Genomic DNA, 24,659 nt, shown 5'->3' with positions numbered 1-24,659 from the left:
GAAACAATTTTCTTCCTAATCTCCCGGCCATATTCTTTGCACCATAGACTCATTTGTCTTCTTTGTTGGCTTGCCTAGCCTCGAAAGCTTTTGCTATAATACCATCCACTTACACTCTTTTCTGTTCTGATATCTTCTAATTCAATCCATGGAACACATCACAGAGAAGTTTCCATTATCTCTAGGTTCATTTTGTTCATTAAACTTCATCTTGAAAGCTTGCTCAACGTTAGCCTCCTTGATTTCCTCACGTCGACGTGATCTTAGTCTTCAAGCTCATTTCATCAGTTAGTGATAGACAATCTCTACACTTCGTATAGTTCCTAATTATATATTGCTTTCCTTTCTCCTTTTGTGTTACCTGTTACCTATCCGGAGATCTTTCTTAAGATTTTATTCTCAAACATCAGATAGGTTTTAGATAAGTTTCGGTCTCTCATGGATGAGATTCTTCCCCTCCATATAAAACGACAGGTTTAATTCTTATTCTGTATAACTCTTCCTGAGAGACTTCTATAAGAAAAATATTGACATGGGGAGTGACACGAGTGGATGCATTTTTTTATAGATTGTATTTCCATAAAAATTATATATTATCTAGAACAATTAAAATTTCAGTCTCTCTAAAGAAATTAACATTTTTTTAACTTTCTGGTTATCAACAGCCAACTGGACAATTCCCCTCGAAATTTTGTTTGTATTCAATTTTAAATGCAAGTTTATATCTTTGTTGAATTGAAATTCCATATTTTGCATATCAGATTTGAAGATTCTAAGTATTAATTTAGTATCTTTGACAATTTCTCCAACCAGGGAAAATATAATCTGCTTATCCTAAGATTACCGTTCTCATTGTGTTATATTTTAATAATACACAAATAAATTTTTAATACATTACATATCTAATACATTTTTCTGAAGTTAAATACTCATCACAGACCATCTCTCTGAATGCTTTTGTAAACAGAATATGGGTCATTATATACCCATTTGTTTTTGTTGAAATTCATATTTCTGTAAACATCTCACCATATTTGGGCCTCTTTCTTCAGATTCTTGCATGATATGTATTTAAGCTTTCTTATACATATGATAAGTTCTTTTTGGTATAATATTAGAAAAAAATGTGTTGCTTGTGGATAGGAGCGATATAACTCAATAATTGTCAAATTCATTTCGTTATTTTTTTTATTTCGGTATGATTAATGATTCTTTTTCTTCTAAGAGTATTTCATCATTCTCCCATATCAAATTTATCACTTCATGTACGTACTTTGTAGTTGGTATCTTGTTCTGTATTCACTACCGCCATATCTCAATAACTGGAACACTTCTTGGATTTCTTCTATTGAAGAAATCGTAAAAGAATTTTTGGATTTCTTCAAGAGAATTGGAAAATCAGCCACTAACAAAAATTTAATAGGTTTATTAATTTAATTATGCTCTTTAGTTTACATTTTCTAATTCACTTACACAATGAATATCATCTCACTCATCACAAATTGAATGAGATTTGTTTGACAGATTAAAACTTTCATGTATGAGATTAAACTGGGATGTTCCACATGGATGAATAACTCTAAAGGACATTTCCTTTAATGAAGAAATAGATAAAAAGATGCACATATACAGCAATATATATATATATATATATATATATATATAATCGGTGTGTTATCTATATAGTTTATTCAAATTAGACTTATATGTCATTATTACAGATCCATTTTTAGTGCACTTACAACATTTAGGAATTGAGGGCAGATTTCAATTTGCAAAGAGAATCTGAGAACTCTTTACTTCCTTAAACGATTCAATGGAAAAACATACATGATATATAATCTATGAAGTGTATGTAATATGTACAATGTAAAAGAATGAAATATTCATTTTAAAAGTATCTTGAAGAAAAGCATCTGAAGTATCATAAAAGCATCAGCAATTAAGAAAGTAGATATTTCTTTAATGACGCCATTTTGTTAGCTTATATAGAAGACATTCGATTTTTAGCTTTCTGTTCTCGTTTTTGGAATCTCACTACTTAAATCAAAGGATACTGAGTGTGTGTGTGTGGGGGGGGTATTAACCTTTCGATTAGAGCCACCAAAGTTCAAAATATAATTCCTTTGCATATGTGATGAAAAATGGATTTTTTTTAAAGCATCGGTTTAGAACTTGTTTTTATTGTCTTATAAATATCTTACATTCATTTCAGATAAGAATATTTAAAAAAGGATCAATACACATTTTTTTGTATATTTCTTTTTATTTTTATATTTCTCTGCTTTGTATATTCCCTTATATATTTATCGTGTATTTCGTTTTTTATTATTTCATGTCACGAGTTTTTTGTCACGAGTATTTTATATCAGTATCTCAATGTCAGTTATATTTCTACAGTGTTATCGCCCTTTTCTTCAACTGTAATCGAAGTGGTATGGCAGGATGCAGGACTATTTCTGCTAATAGCGGAAGCTTATCTCGTTCATCGAGCGAAAGAATTCTGAAATTTCTAACAACGTTAGCAATCAACGCTTTTGATTCCATCATTGCTAGTTGCTGACCTGTAAAATACAATTATTAGACAGGACTCGTTTTGACATAAATAGTTTTATATACATATTTTATTTACAGGTAGAAGTAAAGCCTCTCGCTCCATGAAACTAAGAAAAAAAGTGCTTACTTTTTTTTTTTCTTCAAGGAGAGAAGAATAACATACAATGATACGCAAACAAAATCAGAAGATTTGTATGAAAGAGATGAAACGATTGATCTTAAAATAAATACGACTAAAACGACTAAATATAATTTTATTTTAATATGTATCTACTATACAGAGTGCTTTAACTAAACAGGAAATGACACAAAGAGATCAAATTCAGCCAGCATGAAGAAGAAGAATTTAAGACTTTTACATACTTGATATTTTACATTCGATTATTCTAGCCTAACGCCAGGAGCATATCGCCATCATTTTCAATTCCATAGTATTTCGTATGAGGCTACCTGAAGGAAAACGTGTATGTGAACAAGCCAGAGACAATCCAACAGCTGAACATTCGTGCCAAAACAGGACGCTGCAGGCAGAAACATTGTCATATCATGGCGTAGAAACGGCCAGTGCTTGTGAAGCCGTAAATTGAAGGAATTTATGTGATGTGGGTTATCATAACTCATAAAAAATAATTAATAAATAAAAATGTTACTAAACCCCTTAGTGATTTATGGGCAACCCTGTATAACAACCAATGTCATACTAATTAAACAATGAAAAAAAAAAAAAAACGAAGATCGAGATACACTATCTACCAATAATTTTCCGGACACCACTGCTATTTAATACAGGTTGTATGGCAATATGCCGTAAACTCGGTGATTTCGAGAGAGATGTCATCGTGGGCTGTCACATTGGTGGCACGTACATACGTGACACTGCCGCTAAACTGGACCAAAATCATCGGCTGGCGATGTGATCAACAAATTGAGACGTTCTGGCATCAGTAATGCAGAAAAATACCCAGGGCGGCCGCCGAAAATGACTGACAAGCACGTGAGGGTGTTTTAACGGGTAGCACGCAAAAACCGCTATAATCAGCACAGACCATCCGTGATGACTTCCAGAGCAGCAGTATCACTATGGCGAGCATTAATACTGTAAGAAAAGAACTCTATTTACTGAGTTTCCACAGAAAAGGAGCTGCTCGTCTGGCCTGGTGCAAAGAGCGTGTGAACTGGACAATTGAAAACGGTACCATGAGGCGATGACTTCAGGTTCAACTGTTTTCAGTCTAACGGCAGGATGTCGGTATGGAGGCAGACTGGTGAACGCTTATCACCACAGTGTTTTGTACCTAAAGTAAAGTTTGGTGGCGGAGTAAGTGTATGTGGTGCATTAAGCTGGTGTGGAATAGGAAAACTGGTCGTTGTCCGTGGTTCCATGAAGACAACTTAGTATTTGATATTTGATGTAATCATCTGCTGCCTACACTTTGGAGTTTTTATGGAACAGACCCGTGTTGCTATCAAGACGACAATGTGCCATGCCAAAAGCTGCAGCTGTTATGGAATGGTATGAAGAGATGGATGTTAAATGACTACCCTGGCTTACGCAGAGTCCTGACCTCAACCGTGTCGAACACGTGTGGGAGGAATTGGGGAGTGGCGATTGAGGTCCATAGTAGCACGTCCTTGATCTGTCGTTGAACTCAGTGCTGCTCTGATGGAGTAATGGAGACAAATTCCAAGTGATGTCTGCCGCACATTGGTGGAAAGCCTCCCTGAAAAGACACAGGAGGTAATCAAAGCCAAAGGTGGACATATCCGATATTAGGGTTCGCTTGTTGGTATCAGTTGTAAATTGCTAAAGGGTCCGGACAATTATTGGTAGGTAGCGCACATTGGACACATACTTAGAATGTACTGTGGATAGATTCTTAGAGTGGTTTTGATATGGATTCCAGAAGAAAAACGGAAAAAGGTAGGGACTAAACTAACTTGGCAAAGAATGATAGAAAATGAAAGAATGGTTGACTGACTGGAAGTGCTGGAGAGAAGTCTAACTGGTGCTTCAGGACTGAGATAACTGGAAGAAACGGATTTCGACCTCATTTGCCATGATGTTTATAGTGGATAAGTAGTAGTAGTAGTAGTAAGTTTTGTATAAATATGTATTTTTGCGTGAAAATTGCGTATTTTTTCTTGTGCTGATTTTGGGAGAATAAAATGCGATTTTCAAAAAGCAAAACCTTTATACCCAACGCGTGAGATAAACTATTACTCATGCCATTGAAAACTGATAAGGATTTTTTGCCTATTGGAAGAAATTCGAATTATTCTTTCCTGCCAAAGCGCTTTTCACTTAGGATAGTGTTAAGTTATGCAGATGAAAAAGTGAAATCTTAAAGAGAATCTTAAAATCTCAAAAGAAAGCTTACAAGAAATCTTGAACATCGTAAAAGTGAAATAGTGATATCTGAAAAATAATTAGTTTCATTTTTCTGTTTTGCGATTAGGATTTTTATATCTGCATTAGTACGCATCACTGTGAATGTCATAAAAATTAAGTAAATAAATATCCGAAGTATTATAAGTGTGAATTATATATTTCTTGCGATAAGTATAACTACAGCATCTTTCTCAAAGTATTTTTCGATCCAAAGAATATAATGCTGGAATGGAAAGCTCACAAAGTCCAAAATCTTAGTGTGAGTTTTGTGAACTTTTCCAGTATGAAATGAAAAAAAAATATTTACAGAGATAAAATATATATCACGAGGTGTTAGCAAAAGTTTCCAATATTCTATGCCGCCCCATAGTATCGGTACTGTGACTGTTTGGGGGCGAATACGACTACACTGAAAACTATTCTTTTGAGACAATGATTACAGTTTGCGGAAGAAAGATAAGTGTTCGCTTAATTATGTTCTGCGATTTTTTGAATGCGAAATGCGAAGGAGCAAAGAGTTTGTCTAGTTATGTTTTAAAATAAGTAAAACTGTTTCGGAGGCAACTGAAATTTAGAAAAATGCATTTAATGGCGATAGGAAGGCCCTTTCTTTCAAATGTTTTTTTTTTTTTTTACGTTCAAAAGTGCAACAATGTCAAGGGAGAAGTACAAGAATGTTCAGGAACCTTAACACAAATCTGTCTCATTACATATCCACGTTTACAGTAAACAAATTCTTTCCATTTGATAAGTGAATTAAGCTTACCAATGCAGTTCCGAGAACCAGCAGAGAAAGGAATGTATGCAAACCGATCTCGACCATAGCTGTTTTCAGCATAAAAACGACTTGGATCGAAAACTTCAGGATTTGGAAACACATTGCTGTCTTGATGGAGCGCTATAATATCAATTAAACACTCTGTTCCTTTTGGAATAATGTAGCCATCTGAAAACAAAGTATGTAATGAACAATATTCTTTAGATTATACTGGAAAGAAGAGATAATTTTGAAAATTATAGATTACAAAATAATACAAGAATGTTTCTTCGGCAATATGTTGTTAAATGAAATCTGAATCCTTCATCTTTTGCCAGAGTTTTATTTAATTATCATATTTAATTTATTTAATAAATCAAATTTATTTAAATATCTATATTTAATTATCATTACAGCGAATATTGTGCCTAGAATGTTGCGGACTAGCCAAGAAGCTATTGATATGCAGTTGGATAATATATTACAGAAGTATCGCGAAAGGCCTGTGATACTTCAGTGTATTAAATAGAAGGAATTGCAGAAATACGACAAATAGTATGGAGCCAGTAAATAATTTTCCCCCCTTTAACGGATCAGCAAATATTATGAATGTTCATAGATTTGTAAAACAGAGCACACGGTAAATATTTTAAGGATTCAGTTTTCATATAAATAATCGAAAATATTGGTAGCATTAAAATTGAGCAAATAGTTTTTAAAAAATTCATTTTGTTATACTCGTATTTTCTACTTGCTATGTTCTATTCCATGGTTTCGGGCTTCACACGTTTAGATTTTACTTACTAATGAGGATGTCTTCTGTGAGATGTCGGGCAATGTGAGATATGGTTGGGTAGAGTCTGAGTGTTTCCTAAAATAAATCAGACAATCAGTAAATCATTTATTTATTCATTAATATAGAGATATATCGCGACTAATTTCTGCAATTATTAAAATTTTAATTCTGTTAATACCCACCATAATTGATCAACAGTTTTATTTTATTTTATTTTATGTATTTATTTATTTTCAAAAGCGTTAAGTAAATAGGTTAGAACGATGCAGTAACGTAATAAAATACAGTTTCGAAATATTTTCTTAACAGAAAAAGTATTCTTAAACTAATTAATGTTGTAGTTGACATTTCCAACTTACCAATTTCATTTTTTTTAATTGGATTGCCAATTTTTTCACAGAATTGATTCATGACCCCTTTATTACAATCATTTTCTCATAAATGGCCACTTTTCTCATTGTGTCACATCTTCACATCTACAGATATTTCCATGGTCACGGTGCTGGAGAACTCTCATACATATTATTCCTCCCATTTCTGCTAATATTGCAGAACGATGAGCAGCTGTTTCCCAGTATCATTTTGCAGTTTAACAGCAATCTTGCCGAAACTGTTGCTCCCGGTTGTCTTTTGTTCCATCTACTTCAGTTCTGTGGAACAGCTTACGTATGAAGTATTTCTCAATGACCACAACCACCAGCTCTTTAAGAAGAATATCAACACCTCACTTTATTTTTGATTCTAGCCCGCACAAGGCAATTATTTGATATTGGCCTCGTGTCGCTGTGTGCATGCTATAAAAATAGTAACATGCCTGCACATGCCTACACAGAGTCGATACTTTATTTATTTATTTTTCCTATTCACTGCCTGACGAACCTTGATGTGATTTCTATAACCAGGATAAACTAGGGAAAAATAGCTGTATAGCTGTGATCTTGAAGCACGTTCATATAGGTCATTCAGCGTTTGTAGTATTCAGGAACTGTTTAGCAGATTATGCCTGAAGGTCTAGTTGAAGATGCAGATTCCATTCCTACTCAGAAGTTTCTTCTTTAGTTCCATCGAAATTTTTAATGAAAGCACTCCCACAGACAGTTTACGTCATGAAATTCCAATAGCTGCGCTGTTATAACAAAACACACTAATTTATTTTTGTTTATATTCTTTGCATTAAAAGCATTGACAATACCAATAGAGAGACAATAAATCGACTAATTTCAATGCCGATTAGCTTAGATATTTTAATATTTAAGAATAAAATATATCAATATCATTTTATATACTTTATTCAATATCACAAATACACTTAATTTAATTAAATAATTAATTAATTATAATTTTGAATTTATACTTGAATTTGTATTCCATGTTAATATTCATTTAGCAGAAATATACCAAAACTAGTGCTAATTTTGTATACGACTATCAATATGCTACATCGACTTATCGACTTATATTGTATAACATACACAATACTATCTAATACTTATAGGAAGGAATATACGAAATTTGATAATATATCTTCTCTGGCATCAATATTACTAAAACACTGTAATGAAGAAAGATTTACTTAAAATAATGATTGAAAGCTGCTGCCGGAGTAGCCGTTTGGGAATATAACTGCATGATTAAACAGACAAACATATTAATAAGCTTAAAAGGAGACAGTCAGATTACCTTCAATACACAGTCTAAATAATTCATCTTCCTAACGTCTTCATGGGTAATGAGACGGTCTGCGTCATTGCCAAATATGCTATAAAGCTCCTCTTCTACTGTGTCTTGTACATCAGGATACAGTCCTATGCAATAGAGACACCAACTAATTGTCTGTGAGGTTGAGTCGTAACCCTGAAAAGTTTTCAAACAAAAATCTTCTTAAAATGTTTCGGTATTACATTTCTGGTTCTTAAAGAATTAGTATTTAATTCGTCAAGTTAACTTCTTGAAAAATGAATTTATTTTGATTTATCTTTTTTTTTATGTAACCATAGCACTATAATTTTATGCTTGTTGATGTACATGATCATTGGAGGCGGGGGGACATTTATTTTCTTCATTCCTCAACGTGTCAATTCGATATTTCGCACCTCTAAATTCTTTCTTAGCAATTTTAGTTTTTTTCATGGTTATAAGGCCTTTTAAAGTTGTTTGCTTCCTTTTATTAGTCTTATTCTAATCAATTTGAAATATGTACCCTTGTACGAGGGTCTATATTTTCTTTAGTTTGGTTATTCTGTGATACTGTTTGATTATTATTATAATTGTTCTTTATGTTGTAACATCCTAGAGTAGTTTTCTACGCTTTAATTGTTGTATTGACTAAAATTTTTGTATTATTATTATTATTATTAATAGTAGTAGTAATAGTAGTGGTAGTATTCTGTAATCTCTTTCCTGACTAAAATTTTTGTATTATTATTATTATTATTAATAGTAGTAGTAATAGTAGTAGTAGTATTCTGTAATCTCTTTCCTGAGATTGTTGAAGAAACCGGCCTAGTGGATGGCGTATTCACTCTCCGCCCAACAGGTCGCGGATCTGACTCCCACAGCGGGTATGGGTGTTTGTAAAATCCTACTTTGAGCAAGCTTATATAACTCATTGAATTTATAAAGAATGGATTGAAAAAAATAATAAATTTTATTGATATGATTTCTTTTCCTACGGTAAATTGAAAATGATCGCTAAAGTTTCAAAAATTTGTCGAATGCTGATTTGAACGATTTTATTCTTATTTATTGCTTGTATCAATTTCATTTTACCTCCACATACATTACACCGACACCGTAACTTGAGGATCTTAGACCTTCATTTCCATATAGCATCCGAAAGAAAGAACAGAACAAGTGAAATGAATCATCCTTAGATACCCCATATTATGTAAATGCCAAAATGTAGCAGTCGGCAATCCATCGCTTAAGTTGTATTAGAATTTCGGAATATTACTCACGTTACACATAAGTTAGGTTAGTATTTTTTTCCTGTTTGTTGTGAAATGAAGGCTATGATTTAATATTCAAATATTAACTTTAACTACTAGAAAAAACAACCACTGCCTCATGCATTATGAATAATCATCATCGCTAAGTTCGTCATCGTTTACGCATATATGAATTGGGATTAATAACAACTTGAGTATCAAGTTGTGTGAGTGATTAGATTAACCGGTCTCCAACAAAGAGACTGCGAGTTCGAATCCCGCCGTGCGCTTGGATGCTCGTCATTGTCTTTAGGGGAAAACGAACTGCAAACAAATGACATAATATATAATTTATCAAAAATAAATAAAAAATCCTTAGTCTACCCACAATAGAAATGTGGTATATGTTTGCATATAACAGCCAAAAAAAAAAAAAAAAAAAAAATTGAACGTGAACCAAGTTCCTCTGTTTTTAGCCGTATGCTAAATATCAGCTGATTCACGAGTCTCATCTTCAAGAAGAAGTTTGTTTATGTATTGGTAGATCTGTTTACTTGGTCTTCTTCTTCCTACGTGTCAATCATATGGCTTGTAGATAGCAAAAGCACAGAACGTACGTGATTTGGATATCTACCCTAAAAGCACAGCTGACTTTTTCTGAATTGTTTCTCTTGTTAGTCTTTGCTGACTTTTTTTCAAGAACAATAGCCTAAGGAATGTGATTTTTCAATGTGTATCCTAGTAATGATAAACGGCATGTTGTCCTTAAGCTATCGAAGAGTTATCATACATCACTGTTCTATGAGTAGTGATATTTGGTAACGGTATGTAAATATGACTTGACTGGTAGGTTTTGTACAGACGAATATTGGCATTTTTCCTGATATGGATTTTCAAATATTAATTAGACTTTCTTTTGAGCAGAAGATGTCTTAAACATAGTTAATTTAATTTAGCAGTATTGATAGGAAGTCACGTGATGCATCTGTAATTCTCTGGGTTGTTTAGATTGTCTTTTTTTTTTTGGATCCTGATATTATTACACCTTCTCTCCATTCTAAGAGAATGTTGGTTGTTGCTGTATTACAGATATTGAACAGTCGTTTCCAAACTCCTTTCTTCCACATTTAATAGCTACTCCTGTTATACTATCGAATCCAGGTTGTTACTCATTCTTGTCGGTTCTAGTGCAGTTTAAAATTCTTGCATTGTAAAATTGTTACATAATCTGTTCTGTTTGTATTATTATTTCTGGCAAAGCATCTGAAGCAAAGTTCATTTGATAAATTATTAAACAATTTTTCAAAGCGGTTCTTTCACACTAAGAGTCCTTCATTTTTGTCTTCGGGTATCTTGCCGTTTTTAGCTTTTATTCATAGACCTTTAGACCTCCTTTCTTTCTTTGGTGAAAACAGCTACCTGATAGATTTACCTGGTTTTATGGATGTTTTGATATAGTTATAATTTTTAATATAGTTATAATTTATTTTGCCCGATAACCTGTATCCCGGTTATCGGGCAAAATAATCTGTTTTGCCCGATAAACTTTAAACGGATCATTTAGTTCTATTAGCTGTGTATGAAGATTTAGCATTCTCCGATTCTTGTATTGCTGCTTAATGTCATTGGGTTTCGTTATGAATTCTCCGGTGGTTTGTATTACCCATTTGTTTTGAGAGAACGTGACCAAAGTTTCTGCTGCTACTTTGTGGATGGTTTGTGCAATATATCAGTGAAATTCTGGAATGATTCTTCAGACATCGGACGTTCGGAGTTTGATTTATAGTTCTTCTTTATACTGGGTTTAGATGTTACGTCATTCCAGTGATATTTATTTGTAATTCTTGTTTTAGGTTTAATAGCAATGAGAAGAAGTTTTATACATTTACTTACTACACTGTTGTTATCTCTGCAATTTTGCGCTAATTTTGCACTTTCCATTGATTAAAATATAATTAGTATGTGATCTGTTTTCACCTGAATATGTTGCATAGTTCAACTGAAAGATATCCGTTTTCATTTGTTATGTTGTGGTACGTGAATGTAGTATGTGACATTTCTTTTTTGTTCCGTAAGCATATGATCCCAGTTGTGCATTAAATTCTCTACGTATGATGAGGAGGAGATTGACGGGACCGTACAACTATAGTTTGCGAGATGATTTTAGAAATCATTCTTGGAGTTTTCGTCTGAAATTTTAGTGCGTACGTAGATACCGTTTATTATTGCTTTTGAGTGAGTTTAAACGTTTAAAATTATTGCCCTTATTCTCTCGCAGACTTTAGAGATAGACTAGATGTGACTATAGATCCTTTTGTTAATAGGACTGCGATCTTTCCATTATCAGATTTGTCTGCTAATATATAGAGGTAAGTCTGTTTATTAGAGGAAAGTCCGTTTTTTTTTTGTTTTTTTTTCATTTTGTTATGTTTTTCGATGCTCAGAAATTCGACTTCATTCCATTCAAAATTTCTCCCATCCACCTTTATTCCTAAATATAGATTGCATAAAGGTTTGCTGACTGTGGTCTGGTATGAAATTCAAGAAATTTTCCACATTTCAAGATTATACAACCATTGTAAGTGGATAAATTTAGTAAATTACTCTAGAATTGATGATTTGAGTGTCCTGCTTTAGCTTGTTGGCTTCATCGAAGGCTTATCAAAAGAGGAATGAATGTGACACCATAACTTCCAAGGTGTGGGGGAAGAAGTTAGAACACAAGATACACTTCCCAGTTGTTACCGCTCAGGAAACCGTGGATATATTTCCAGCAGTCTACCGTGACTTGCGAAGCATTATAAGTGGATGCACTATAAGAGCCATGATAGAGTTAATCGCGTGAGGGCCGATATGTGGGTTTTTGAAGATTATGAAAGGAACAGTGGATAAAATCAATAAGAAAGGAAGCAGCAACACCACCATCACCAATAATAATAATAATAATAATAGAATTGGTAGTAGTAAGAGTAGTAGTAGCAAACTAATAGTAAAGAAATAATAATAATAATAACTGTTTTCTTACTGCTGCCATGAATGTATTCACTTCGTCCATGATATCTTTTATAGACAAAACATTTTCCTTTAAATGTAATTTGAGCAAGTGATCTAAAAATGCACCGCTTTTCTTTTCTACGACGTCTTCTGAACCTTTTGTATACATTTCGTCAGTTCTGTCGCAATATTCGAGGTGTTCCATCCATTTTGCTGTCCTTTCTTTAATTACCTGAAAGCGAGTTATGAAGGCGTAAAATGAGTCTCAATTAATTATGAAAGTTATATTTAAGATAATTAGAAGTGTATAAATAATAAGAAATAATAAAAATAATATCAGAAAGTGAAATTACAATTTCACAGCATTAAACCTTTTAAACAAACAAATGGAATTAATTATTCCGTGTGTTTTCATGTAAATAAGTCTTTTGAAATCATTTTTCCCAGTGACAACCTCCCTATTGTTAAATATAATGTACTTGTCATTTGGATGCATTGGGAAGGCAAACTTGACCATTTTAATTATTATTTACTTTACTTTATTTACTGGATAGAGATGGAATCATATGGTTCCTTAGTTTCTTGAGTATGGTGATTAGGCACATTTCCTTAGTTGTTACCTTTTTCTGTTCATAGAAAACCGATTCTCACTAGGCGATTTAGGGCAAAGCGGCAACTGGAACGTATGCACAAATGTCTACCGAGTGTACCAGCCAATAAAAAAAAGTGTGATTGGAAAAATAAGAATATGATTGTGAACGTAAACAAAATGAAGGAGCAAGTGCTGTATGGAGATTCGTTAGTAGGTGGTGGGATAGTAGAGAATTTGACAAAATCGTACCAACCTGGTGCGACCATTAAGGACGTAAGTGAGTCTATTAGGTAGCAAAAGCAAAGGGTGGAAGAAATGATAGTGGTGGCAGGTACGAATGATTTGAAAGGAGATAAAATGGAAATGATAGAGCACCTGAAGGAATTGTTTGAGGTAGCAAAAGATAAGAGTGAGAGAGTTAGGATGATTAGTCTTCTGTCACAGTATGACAGTAGAGTATGGGAGGAGGGCCATAATTGCAAATGACTTTATGCGTGGGCTATGCAGGATGAGTGGTGTGGAATTTGTGGACGTGTGAAGCGAGTTCTATGGGCGAAAGTATCTATATAAGATCTATATAAGGTTTGCATTTAAATGGATTCGGTGTAAGGAGACTTGAAAAAGTGTTGTTGGATGAAGTGGATGTGCAGAATCAGGGAAACTAGATTTATTAAGGGGAGAGGGAAGTAGATATGCAGACCATAGGGAGGCAGTTGAGTGTATGAATGAGTATAATATGCCGGAGCGAATAAGAAGGACAACAAATTAGAATGGGATAGTTAGTATAAGTCATCAAGGTAGGGATAGGGCTAATGGGGGTCTGCAACTCATGTATACTAATACTAGGAGCATTAGGAACATGAAGGAAGAATTTTTGGCCTTGATTGGCACCTCCAGACCACAGGTTATTAGCATTAGTGAAACTGAAGATGATATAGCTAGTGGGATTGAATGTGAGGGGTACGGTGTGTTCAGGAATGACAGAGAAAATCAAATTTGGGGAGGAGCATTATTGATGATAGTTGATGAGCTGCAACCAAGGAGAATAGAAGTTGAATTGCAGGATAGAGAAAAGAGCACATTTGAAGCCATTTGGTGTTAGATTGAGGCTGGCAGAACAAAATGTACAATTGGGTACTGCTATAGACCAGGTGATGGAAAATATGGTGGAGATAGTATGCGTAAGCAAATAGAAGAAATGAGTAGAGGGAGAGTAATTATTATGGGAGATTTCAACTATGGTAGCATTGATTCGAAGAAAGAGAGGTCACTCGGGAGGAATGAATTGTATTTTATGCGGTTATTAAGGGATAACTATCTGCGTCAGCATGTAATGGAAAATTCTAGGAGTCAGAAAGTGCTTGACCTAGTAATTGCATCTGAGGATTTGACTGTAACGAATATGACCACATTGCCACCAATTGGTGAGAGTGATCATAGGGTCTTGACTTGGGAGGTGGCTAAAGGTGTAGAATTTACAATAAGACAGGGTATATGTGGCATTATCGGGCTGGTAAGTATGACAAGCTTAGGAATTTGATTGGTTCAGTGCCACGGCATGTAAAACTGCAAGGGCTGGATGTTGATAGCGCATGGGAGGCAGTTAAGAAGTGTTTGCAGTAGGCAATATCTGACTGTATACCTAGAGTCAGAATAACGAATCAAGTAGGGATTAAATGGATAAATAACACCATTAAGCTTAAGCTGCAAAAAAAGAAACAACTGTGGAGGGAATTTAAGGAGAAAGGTGACCTGCAGGCACATGAACGGTATAAAGCCCAGGCCAGAAAGGTAGCAAGTGTGGTAAGAAAAGCAAAAGCGGATTATGAAAGAACATTAGCCATGCAGGCTAAATAGAATCCCAAACAGTTTTTTCGATATGTTGCAAGTAAAAGAAAAAATGTATACGGCAGATTGATTTTAAAGAATGCCGATGGTAGGGAGGCAATCGAATCAGTCGATATAGTAGAATTACTGAGTGAGCACTTTGCAAGAGTATATCATCCAGATGATGACATTGCAGAAATGGAAGAACCAACAGCTTATACGGGAATTGTGGTGAATGAAGTGGAGATGAATAGTCTATTACAAAACTTCAATGTCAATTCATCTGCGGGATTGAATGGTATACCAACTCGTGTCGTACGAGAAGCGGCTAAAGAATTGCCAGTACCTTTGACCATTTTGTTTATTTTGAGTCTCGGGTCTGGGTTAGTCCCAAGAGTTTGGAAAGAGGGGAAAATAGTTCCACTGCATAAAGAATGTTCGAAGACTGCTGTTGAAAATTACCAGCCGATCCGAATATCGGGAATTGTTGTCAAGATCTTGGAGAAAATAGTCAAGAGGAAAATACAAGATTGGATAGATGAAAATGGGACACTGTATGGGGGAAGCATGGTTTTGTGAAGGGTAGATCATGCCTCAATAACTTACTCACGTTCTATATAGTGACCGCTGAATTGGATAAGGGTAGCGGGTTTCCAATGATTTTATTCGACCTTGCTAAAGCCTTTGATAGGATACCACATGGAATTCTAATCAGTAAACTGCAGCATATGAGAATGGGTATAGAGTTGGTGAGATGGATAGGAGGGTGTTTGATGGAGAGATATCGGAGAGTGGTTTTTTCAGGAGTAGAGTCCAAAAGACTGCCTCTGACTAGTGGTGTGCCGCAGGGTTCTGTTCTTAGACCATTACTGTTTAATTTGTTCATTAACGATATAGGAAAGGATCTGATAGGAACTGTGTATCTATTTACGGATGAGGAAAAGTAATGTAGAGCAATAGGGAATGCTCAGGATGTCAAAATTTTGCAGGATTATTTGGATAGTTTGGACAACTGAGCTAAGGAGAATGGATGTCAATTTAACGTGGGAAAATGTAAGGTTTTGCATTTGGGGTGAAACGATTAACAGCTGTATATCACAATGGTGGAACTGTACACCAGGAGATTGACGAGTCCAGGGAAGTCCAAAAGGGATGATATGATTGAGACATTCAAATTACTGAAGGGTTTCTATAAGATTAATTCAGAAGATATTTTTGAGAATAGGACTGGTAGTGGGAGGACTAGGGGCCATATACATGGAAGTTAAGCAAGAATGTGGATAGCAAGGGTGTTAGAGCTAGGTTTTTACTTGGAGAGTGGCGAATGAGTGAAATAAGCTGCCAGAGTCTGCTGTGGGTGCCATGACTTTGAAAGAGTTCAAGGCGAGGTATGATAGATACTGTGTGAATGTTAAATAGTTATTCTTGACATGATGTTGGGCCTCCCTCGATGAGTCTAAGGACTCCTTGGAGCTTCCCCTAATAATAATAATAATAATAATAATAATAATAATAATAATAATATATTAATCACGATTATGCATTTCATCCCTTACAAGTATAAATAATAAAATTTTATTACATCGAGCTCAAACGAGATAGAGACAGATATGATTAGAAATACTGTTCATATTGCGTTATGAGTAATTTTCGATAAGGAAAGGGCAGAACAATTATTTCAAGGCATATGATAATTAGCTCACCTTCTCCACAATACGGTGCACGTTTTTAATGTTATTGAAGAATTTTCTAGCATGTGGTGTCAATGCATACAACCAGTTGTTCCAAAACCAAGGCTGGGTTAATCTGTATATGAAATCCTCCTTTGCCCTGCAAATTAAGATAAACATTTTATATTATAATTTTATATATCAAATTGTATAGATTCATTTAGAGAAACAGTTTCTTACACTGTAGATATTTTTCACAAATCTCATCACAAATCTCATCTAGAACATGACGAAACGTATATGAGTTTTCCCTCTTAAGACCAATTACTAGATCTCGTATGACGGCCCAGGATTTTTTTTATCATTCAAATTTTATATCAATCATTCATTTTGCTGTTAAAATATCATTTTAACAGCAAACTGACCAACAAGAAAGGACAATAAACTGGCTATCATGGCTTTATTTTTTTTGGTGGTAATTAAGATTTATGTTGAATCTTAAAACATGGGATGTCAAAAGTCATATTAGATGTAATATTTGATATCTTGTTACTGATATACGTGTTTTGATGCAAAATTGAAAAAAAAAATATATTAAACAATTTTAATCAAATTATAATATTTAATAATTAAAGAAATAAATAAAAAAATTATCGTTAGAACTATCGTGAGTAAACTAATAAGACTTGTTTTGCAATTTAAATCGTTCTTACTGTAGAAAAAATAATAAACTGACCAGTCTCTGTAACAAATAGATACTGACCATCGCAGTAATCGAAATGCCATTGTGCTGCAGGGTATATCTAACTTACGGAGAAAAAAAATCGTTCTACGAATTCACTTGAGAAAAAAAAAAGTTACATCTACTGAGATAGTCGCTTTAAGGTTAGTTTGCTATAGGTAACCAGAGATGCATACTACTGTTATTTTGGTGAGCAAGAAACAACTTCAGTATTATTTTCATATATGTGAAGAAAACATATGATTTGAAGCATCTGTTGCAACTTGTGCGTAAGACTCATATATGGAATCGACAGAAGTCAATATGTATGGTGATATTCATTCTCAATCAATGATATTCAATGAGAGTATTGCTCTCATTGAATCTATGGCATAATTTATAGTGATGAATCTACAATCTGTGAATATTCCAGTCAACTCTTCAAATGACTGAATGTTTGATCCATCACTGCAGCACAGTACAACTAAAGTGAATAGCCACATTTAGCAGTTTTCTTTTGTATCGTGACAGTAGTAGTGAGGGTCACTTCTGACCAGATCAAGATCAAGATAAGATAAGGAATCGTGACGTCATTGGTTGATAAGAAGATGACGTCATTGTGTGTGTGACGCTATGAGTTTGGAATGGTTGGAATTTCCTTCGGGGCATATATGTCATTGGCTTCAGTTCTTGTGTTTTGGTTCCCGTATCGAATTATGGATGATGGTAGAGATAAGGATTCGTGTCTTGATTGGTGGGACACTTCTGACCAGATCAAGATCAAGATATTAGTGCATAAGGATTCGTGTCATGATTGGTGGGACACCATTAACCAGATCAAGATCAAGTTAAGATGAGGAATCGTGACGTGGATGTCTGTTGTTATCAGATGAAGATTAGTGATGTACTTTGTTTGTTTTGAATAAGTGACATTGTTGTTTTGAATGGAAAGGAAGATATATTAGTGGATAAAGATTCGTGTCGTGATTGGTGGAACATTTTAAACCAAATAGGGTAAGATGAATTGGGGGAAGCACGTCCTTGTCTTGGATGTGTGTTGTTATGAGGTGTAGATAAGTAAATGGTTTTTGTATGGAAATATGGGTGATGGTAGTGATAAGATAGAGTTTAGAATGTTTGGAATTTCTCTGGGGACCCCCATCTGTCAGGGACATCACGTGGTGTGTTGGTTCGCGTAAAGCATTGTGAGTGTTTTAGAGATCAGGAATCGTGACGTTTTCTGTTTCGAAATTTCTGGGGAACATGTTTCTGTGACATCACGTGTTCTTTTGGTTTGCCTATGGAATTGTGGCCGATGTTTTTGAGATCAGATATCTTGGAATTTTCCCTGGGTGAAAAATGAGCGACAAGACTATGATGATTGTCTTAATTCTTTCTCTTCGAGAGGTTTGACAGAAACCGCTAAAATATTCTTCTGGTTCAGTGACTGGTGTTTACACTGACTGCATAGAATTCATTCCTTAGGGAATGAACTCATAGTACTGATATGGGTTCATCTTCTATTAGTTATTATTCTGCTAACAATATCATTATGATAAATCTGAGATAAGAATCTGTTTTAAGGCATATTTAACATAGAATATAAATTTAATTATCTAATTATTTGTTTCATATAATAAAACACTAGAATTCACTTCTAGAACAGGTAATATGTTCTAAAACATAAATTCATCCCAGTATACACTGTATCTTTTGGGTACATCTAAAAATCCCAAGAAGCTCATTTGGATTCAGGAAACAGTTCATTCAGATTGGAACAGGTATTACTTCCCCATCATGGAAATGGAACAAACTTAATCAAACATCATTCAATCTCTTGGAACATAAGAAATAACACTATGACGTCCCTACCTGCAAGAACTATAAACCTTTGAAACATAACGAAGCAACTTATTTTGCACAAAAGATCATGAATTTGGTCTCTCTCTCTCTCTCTCTCTCTCTCTCTCTCTCTCTCTCTCTCTCTCTCTTACTCTGGTTGTTTATTGGGTTCATGGGGGGATAGTTTCCTCTCTTCAAGTTTCACCACTAATTAAGAATTACCTCAGAGTTCTGTCCTATCACAAATTCCGTTTCTCCTATACATACAAGATCTACTCATCAGAACTAATGTTATCCACAGCTTCAGTGATGTTAGTACACTCCATTCCACAAACCATGCAGTGCTCAGACATCATAAATTTCCAGATCATCTGTAAGTAAGGGACCGGGACAACTAGTTCACTTTCATTGTCACCCAGTCGCCTTACCCTTTTCAGAAACTGAGTCGCACAAGGCAACTCAGTTTCTCTAGTCATACAGTGTCAGTAATACAAAAATCACCAGACTGGATCAGCTCCTACTTGAATTGATATTTACCTCCAGCTTGTTCTGGAAGAAACCCTTTACAACACATTAATCGCTTTCTTAGCCGCTAAATACTAAGCATTCATAAACGCGTTGAAAAGGAGATTATATAATCTACGTTTCATTTATCCACCAATTAATAACCTCTCTAAAACCTCCCTAAAATTTTCCATCTGCTGTGCCTGTTAAACCTGTACAGTATCTGTCCAAAACGTTTCGTCAGCACAACTGCAAAAACACCGAAAGTGCCTCACTTCTTCCTATTCCATTTACTTCCCTCAAGAGGAGCTATCTTCAGGAACATCAACAAACGCATTACTGCTTTCCCACCTTTCACCTGTACTTTACACACACTGCTCTAATATGCTATTGGTTCTTCTACTTGTCGTGTATGAGATTGGTATAAAAATTAAACTACTGTTCGTTGTTACGTAAACACGAAAAATTGGGTTTTATCTTATTCAGTACTTAAAAGTGTTCATCTATTAGAATTCTCGCTTTTACTCTAAATTTCAGTAATTTAGAAACCATTTCAAAATATCCCTTATTTATGCACTGGCGTATTAAATTAAATCTAATCATATACCTGATATTATTTGACTTTATAAAGAAAGGAAAATAGTTAAGGTAAAGGAAAAATAAATAAATAAATAAGTAAATAAAATTACAAGTTCGGAGACTTACTGATTTATTCCTTTGATATATTCTGATTCGCTGTTCACTTGCGCTCCTATCTGAATTCCCATTGCGGAATCTGTACACAGAAATAACATCTTTCATTACAGTACTTCTAGGAAACTGAAGTGATTTTTTAAGAAATCTAAATCCTGAATTCTCATTAAATAAACATTTTGATATTTCATAAAACATGATTAATTGAATGAACATCCTAGTCATTTTAAATTAAAGGCTAACGTAGTATTAAAAAAAAACTCTTTAAGAAATATATACTCACCACAAATGATATCTAGTGTGCATAGACTAATGTAATGTACGATGTCCACCCATTCCGAATTTGATTCTTCTAATTTTTTCAATAAAACTTGTGACTGCTCGTTCATTATTACTAAACCACGTTCAAGAACTGGTACATGGAACAGAGGTTTTAAGAGTTTCCTTCGTGATTTCCATAATTCTCCGTCACTAAAATTAAGCATACGAAGGAGTAAGTCACTCCTTTTTTATAAAACATTCTTTTTTTTTTCTTTCTATATGTGGTTTCAGTACTACATATTTTTCATAATATTCCAGCATCATCATGTAAAATCTCGATTTAAAAAACGACAATTACTAATAATTATACCACTCATTCCTAAATATTGAAGAACAACGAGATATTGGACATCCAATATTCGTAAGTTCTGAAGTACTTTCTTTTTGTTTAGGAGTGATAGGGAAATTTGTGACACATGTTTATTTACAATTTCTGTTAAAGGAAATCGTAATATATGATGCCTTTTTATTTTTTTTAAAATTATATTATATTATATTTTATTTATTTGTTTCTTTTTTGAGGATGATGCTTTGAAGAGGAATGAATCAGATAAAGCAATCTTTATACAAAAACTTCACTGATTTTTATACAAAATAAATTAGTATTAATAAAATATAAATTGGAATACCTAGTGAAAAGCCCATGTCCGAACCAATTTCGAATAATTTGATAAACTTGCGATTTCTGTACTGCTCCGGGATGACTAAGCATTACCTGAAATGAATCAATCAAACAAATCCTTCATTTATTCTACATTCTAATTTAACGCGCAAGATTTCTGAAAAACCATATATACGAGTATAATCTTGGAAATATCAGTTCATCCAGTTTTCAAAAACCACAAAAATACCGAGCCATGTATATTATACACAAAATATATGCAAAATTAGTTCAGTTAAAGGAGAAAAATAAACACAGAGTAGTTCAAGGTACACTCTTCTCACATTTACATACCCACATATATAAATGAGAAGGTTAATACCCAAGACACTTGATGCTCACTTTAAATTTCATCGATAATTTTTTCAATTTTTTTTCTTGATTTTATTGCACACTATCCATTTGATGAAAAGATGGGCATCTTCATTTTCAATAAATTCGATTTAAGACGCTTTTCAATCGAAATATTAATAATTTAAAGGGAGTTTGAGTTCATTTCTCTTGGAATATTAATAAATTCAAAACGCTTTCTTTTACTTGCCAGAACAATTTTGTGTCGGTAGATTAATTTAGGAACGTCGTATATTTTAGCAAGAGACTGTTACATCGTCTCTAATGTAGATTTATTGATAAGACTTTCATAAGCTTTGCGATTCGTTGTTAATCCAAGAACGATCATTAAAGACGCATGTTTCATTGCATGGTGCCTATAATGAAGTTAACACAGTTTCAGATTCTTCTCCCTTTCATAACTCTTCTTCTTCTTCCTATCCAGGTTTTTCCTAAAAATAATCATTAAGTCTGTCATGGGATTGACTTTAAGATATTTAATTATTTCAATACATCTTTTAACTAATAGGGTAAGTGTTTTTCTCTCTAAAGAAATTCATTTCTGCTGAATTCTCTGTATATCCCTTTCTCCGAAGATCCATATCTCACTTCCATAAAATAATAAGGTTATGCATTTTGGGGTGAAAAGATTAGCAGCAGTATACCATATTGGTGGAACTGTACTCCAAGAGATTGATGAGGCCAGGGAGTTGGGAGTGTTGGTGGATAGGGAGATGAAGTTGAGGGGGCACATTGCAAAAGTAGCTAAATCGGCTCATCAACTCACTTGGTTGTTGAAAAATACTTGACGAGCAGAGACAAGCAAGTTATTGTACCTCTGTACCGAGCCGTGATAAGACCTCATCTCGACTACTGTGCCCAGATTTGGTCACCTCGGTTCCTTCTTGATGGGGAAGAGGTGGAGAGGATCCAGAGGCGAGTGACTAAGATGATAGCAGGTCTATGGAATGAACCATATGAGAACAGGTTGAAGATTTGTGGGTTGCAGAAACTGGTTGATAGCGAAGAGATATGATTGAGACATTCAAATTGCTGAAAGGATTCTATAGGATTAATTCGGAGGATATTTTTGAGATCAGGACTGGTGGTGGGAGAACTAGGAGACACCTATGGAAGCTGGCAAGAGTGTGGTTAGCAGGGGTGTTAGAGCTGGGTTCTTTACTTTTAGAGTGGTAAATAAGTGGAATAAGCTGCCAGAGTCTGTTGTGGGTGCTATGACGGTGAGCTAGTTCAAGGCAAGGTACGATAGATACTGTGAGAATGTCGAATAGTTGTGTGGACATGATGTTTAGGGCTTCCCTCGATGAGTCTAAGGACTCCCTAGAGTAGCCCGAAATAATAATAATAAATAATAATAATGGTTCGGTTATTGTTTTGTAGACTCTAAGTGCTTCTGTACGTAATTATGTTTAAAGGTTCTGTTAATTATTCCAGTGATTTTTATAAAAGTTGTCATCTTAAAATTAATATCTATTTCATTTATGTAAGATAGTCTACAACCTAGGTATTTGAAATTATTAACTTGCTCAAGTACTTTATTATTTATTACTCTTTTACTTCTGACAGGATTATTTACATAAAAAAGCTATCACTTTAGATTTCTTCGTTGACATTTCTAGACGATATTGTTGTATTATTTAAATTATGAATTGATTTCTGCAGATCGTCTTCAGTCTTTCCAAAGATGATCTTATCATCAGCAAAAAGTGGTATATCTATTTTTATATGTCGATTAATTTGGAAGCCACATGTATTTATGTATTTATTTCTCTCCATTTTTTCGATGATATTGTCCATATATATGTTAAATGATATGGACGATAAAGGACAGCCTTCATAACTGTTGATTTAATGAAAATAACATACACGATATTCGGCGTTAGGAAAGAAGTATATTTTCCAAGCTTTGTCTGTGTTTGGGCAATATTCGTGTCAGACCTTTGTAGATCATTTCTACTTGATGCTCTTCGGGGAACTTTTCTTCTCTTGATATCCACTGTGTGCTTTATTTATTTTATCCATTTTTCTTCTGGTGGTCTAATAATATGGCCAGCCATTATCCATTTGCATGCTTTACAATAACTCACAATATGAAGCAGCATTCTACTCTTCAAAGGTCCATGTACCACATGCAGTATTCTATTTTCCTGTTTTCGGTTGTTTCCCGTATCTCACTTTCATAGGTATGCACTGGAATAATGCATATATTAAACAGCATTACAAAGCAATTAAGTTGGATTATATAACAAAGCTTTATATTCTAATTTTATGAAATTCTTGACAGCATTCCACTACAAATATGAGGTACACGCACAACGTGGCACATACCCACTTATAACTACTCAATGTTATCAACAATAAATCTAGTCTGGGTAATAATTGTGTGAGATTGTTTTTATATGCAGGAGATGAATTTCATTGCAGTTGTAAGACTGGCACGGTGTTGCTGTAAGTCTGAAATAGGCTGCAAAATTCAATGTATGATCTCTAGAACAGCATTATGAAATATGTAAAATATAAGAATAAAATAAAAGTAAAAATGTATTTAAAAAAAAAAAAACTTAATTCACCATGGTCAAATATACTATAGGTTTACAACCTTTCATGCATGGAAGTCACACAGAATAAATCATTTAGAATTTTTTTCCCAGAAGCATAAGAAATTTTAACCCTTCAAAGAATAAACTATTTCAAGAAGTATTCAGTACATATCTTCATATACAGGAAGATATGTATATTTGCTTGATATGTATACTTGATGTATACTGCTTGTAAAGAAAGATATGTATACAATCTTCCTTTACAAGCAGTTACTTTTGCTTTAAGTCATTACTCATTATTAATTTTGAATCGCAGATAGCCAGTGATGCATTGAAATAGGTGCATATTTTTAGTTATTAATAATAATTAAAAGATGCTCTCACTATATTTATTAAGTCCATTTGAGATATATGCTCACCTGAATGATATCGTGCCTAAACACTATTATAACTGGTTTCCATCCCAACCATAGACGAAGAATGCCGTTCTTATAAAATTGATGAATCAGTCCTTGTTC

General features: G+C 34.1%; 1 protein-coding gene across 1 annotated transcript; it reads right to left on the bottom strand.

Annotated features, from left to right (window-relative positions):
• Positions 1 to 2,394: 2,394 nt before the first annotated feature.
• On the bottom strand, positions 2,395 to 20,657 carry LOC150099578 (cytochrome P450 4c3-like). Its single transcript, XM_090403466.1, has 8 exons — positions 20,552 to 20,657; positions 20,281 to 20,350; positions 16,542 to 16,668; positions 12,451 to 12,651; positions 8,179 to 8,352; positions 6,507 to 6,573; positions 5,712 to 5,891; positions 2,395 to 2,564 (listed from the first exon to the last, which is right to left on the bottom strand). The coding sequence occupies exons 1-8, from the start codon at positions 20,655 to 20,657 to the stop codon at positions 2,395 to 2,397; spliced, it is 1,095 nt and encodes a 364-aa protein (XP_090259592.1).
• Positions 20,658 to 24,659: the final 4,002 nt, after the last annotated feature.

This window comes from Typopeltis vanoorti, chromosome 14 (assembly GCF_054136105.1).
Source record: "Typopeltis vanoorti isolate ZY-2024b chromosome 14, IOZ_Tvanoo_1.0, whole genome shotgun sequence".
Taxonomy (NCBI): Eukaryota; Metazoa; Arthropoda; class Arachnida; order Uropygi; family Thelyphonidae; genus Typopeltis; species Typopeltis vanoorti.
The sequence above is the reverse complement of the archived record's forward strand: the minus strand, read 5'-3'. Positions and strand labels throughout refer to the sequence as shown.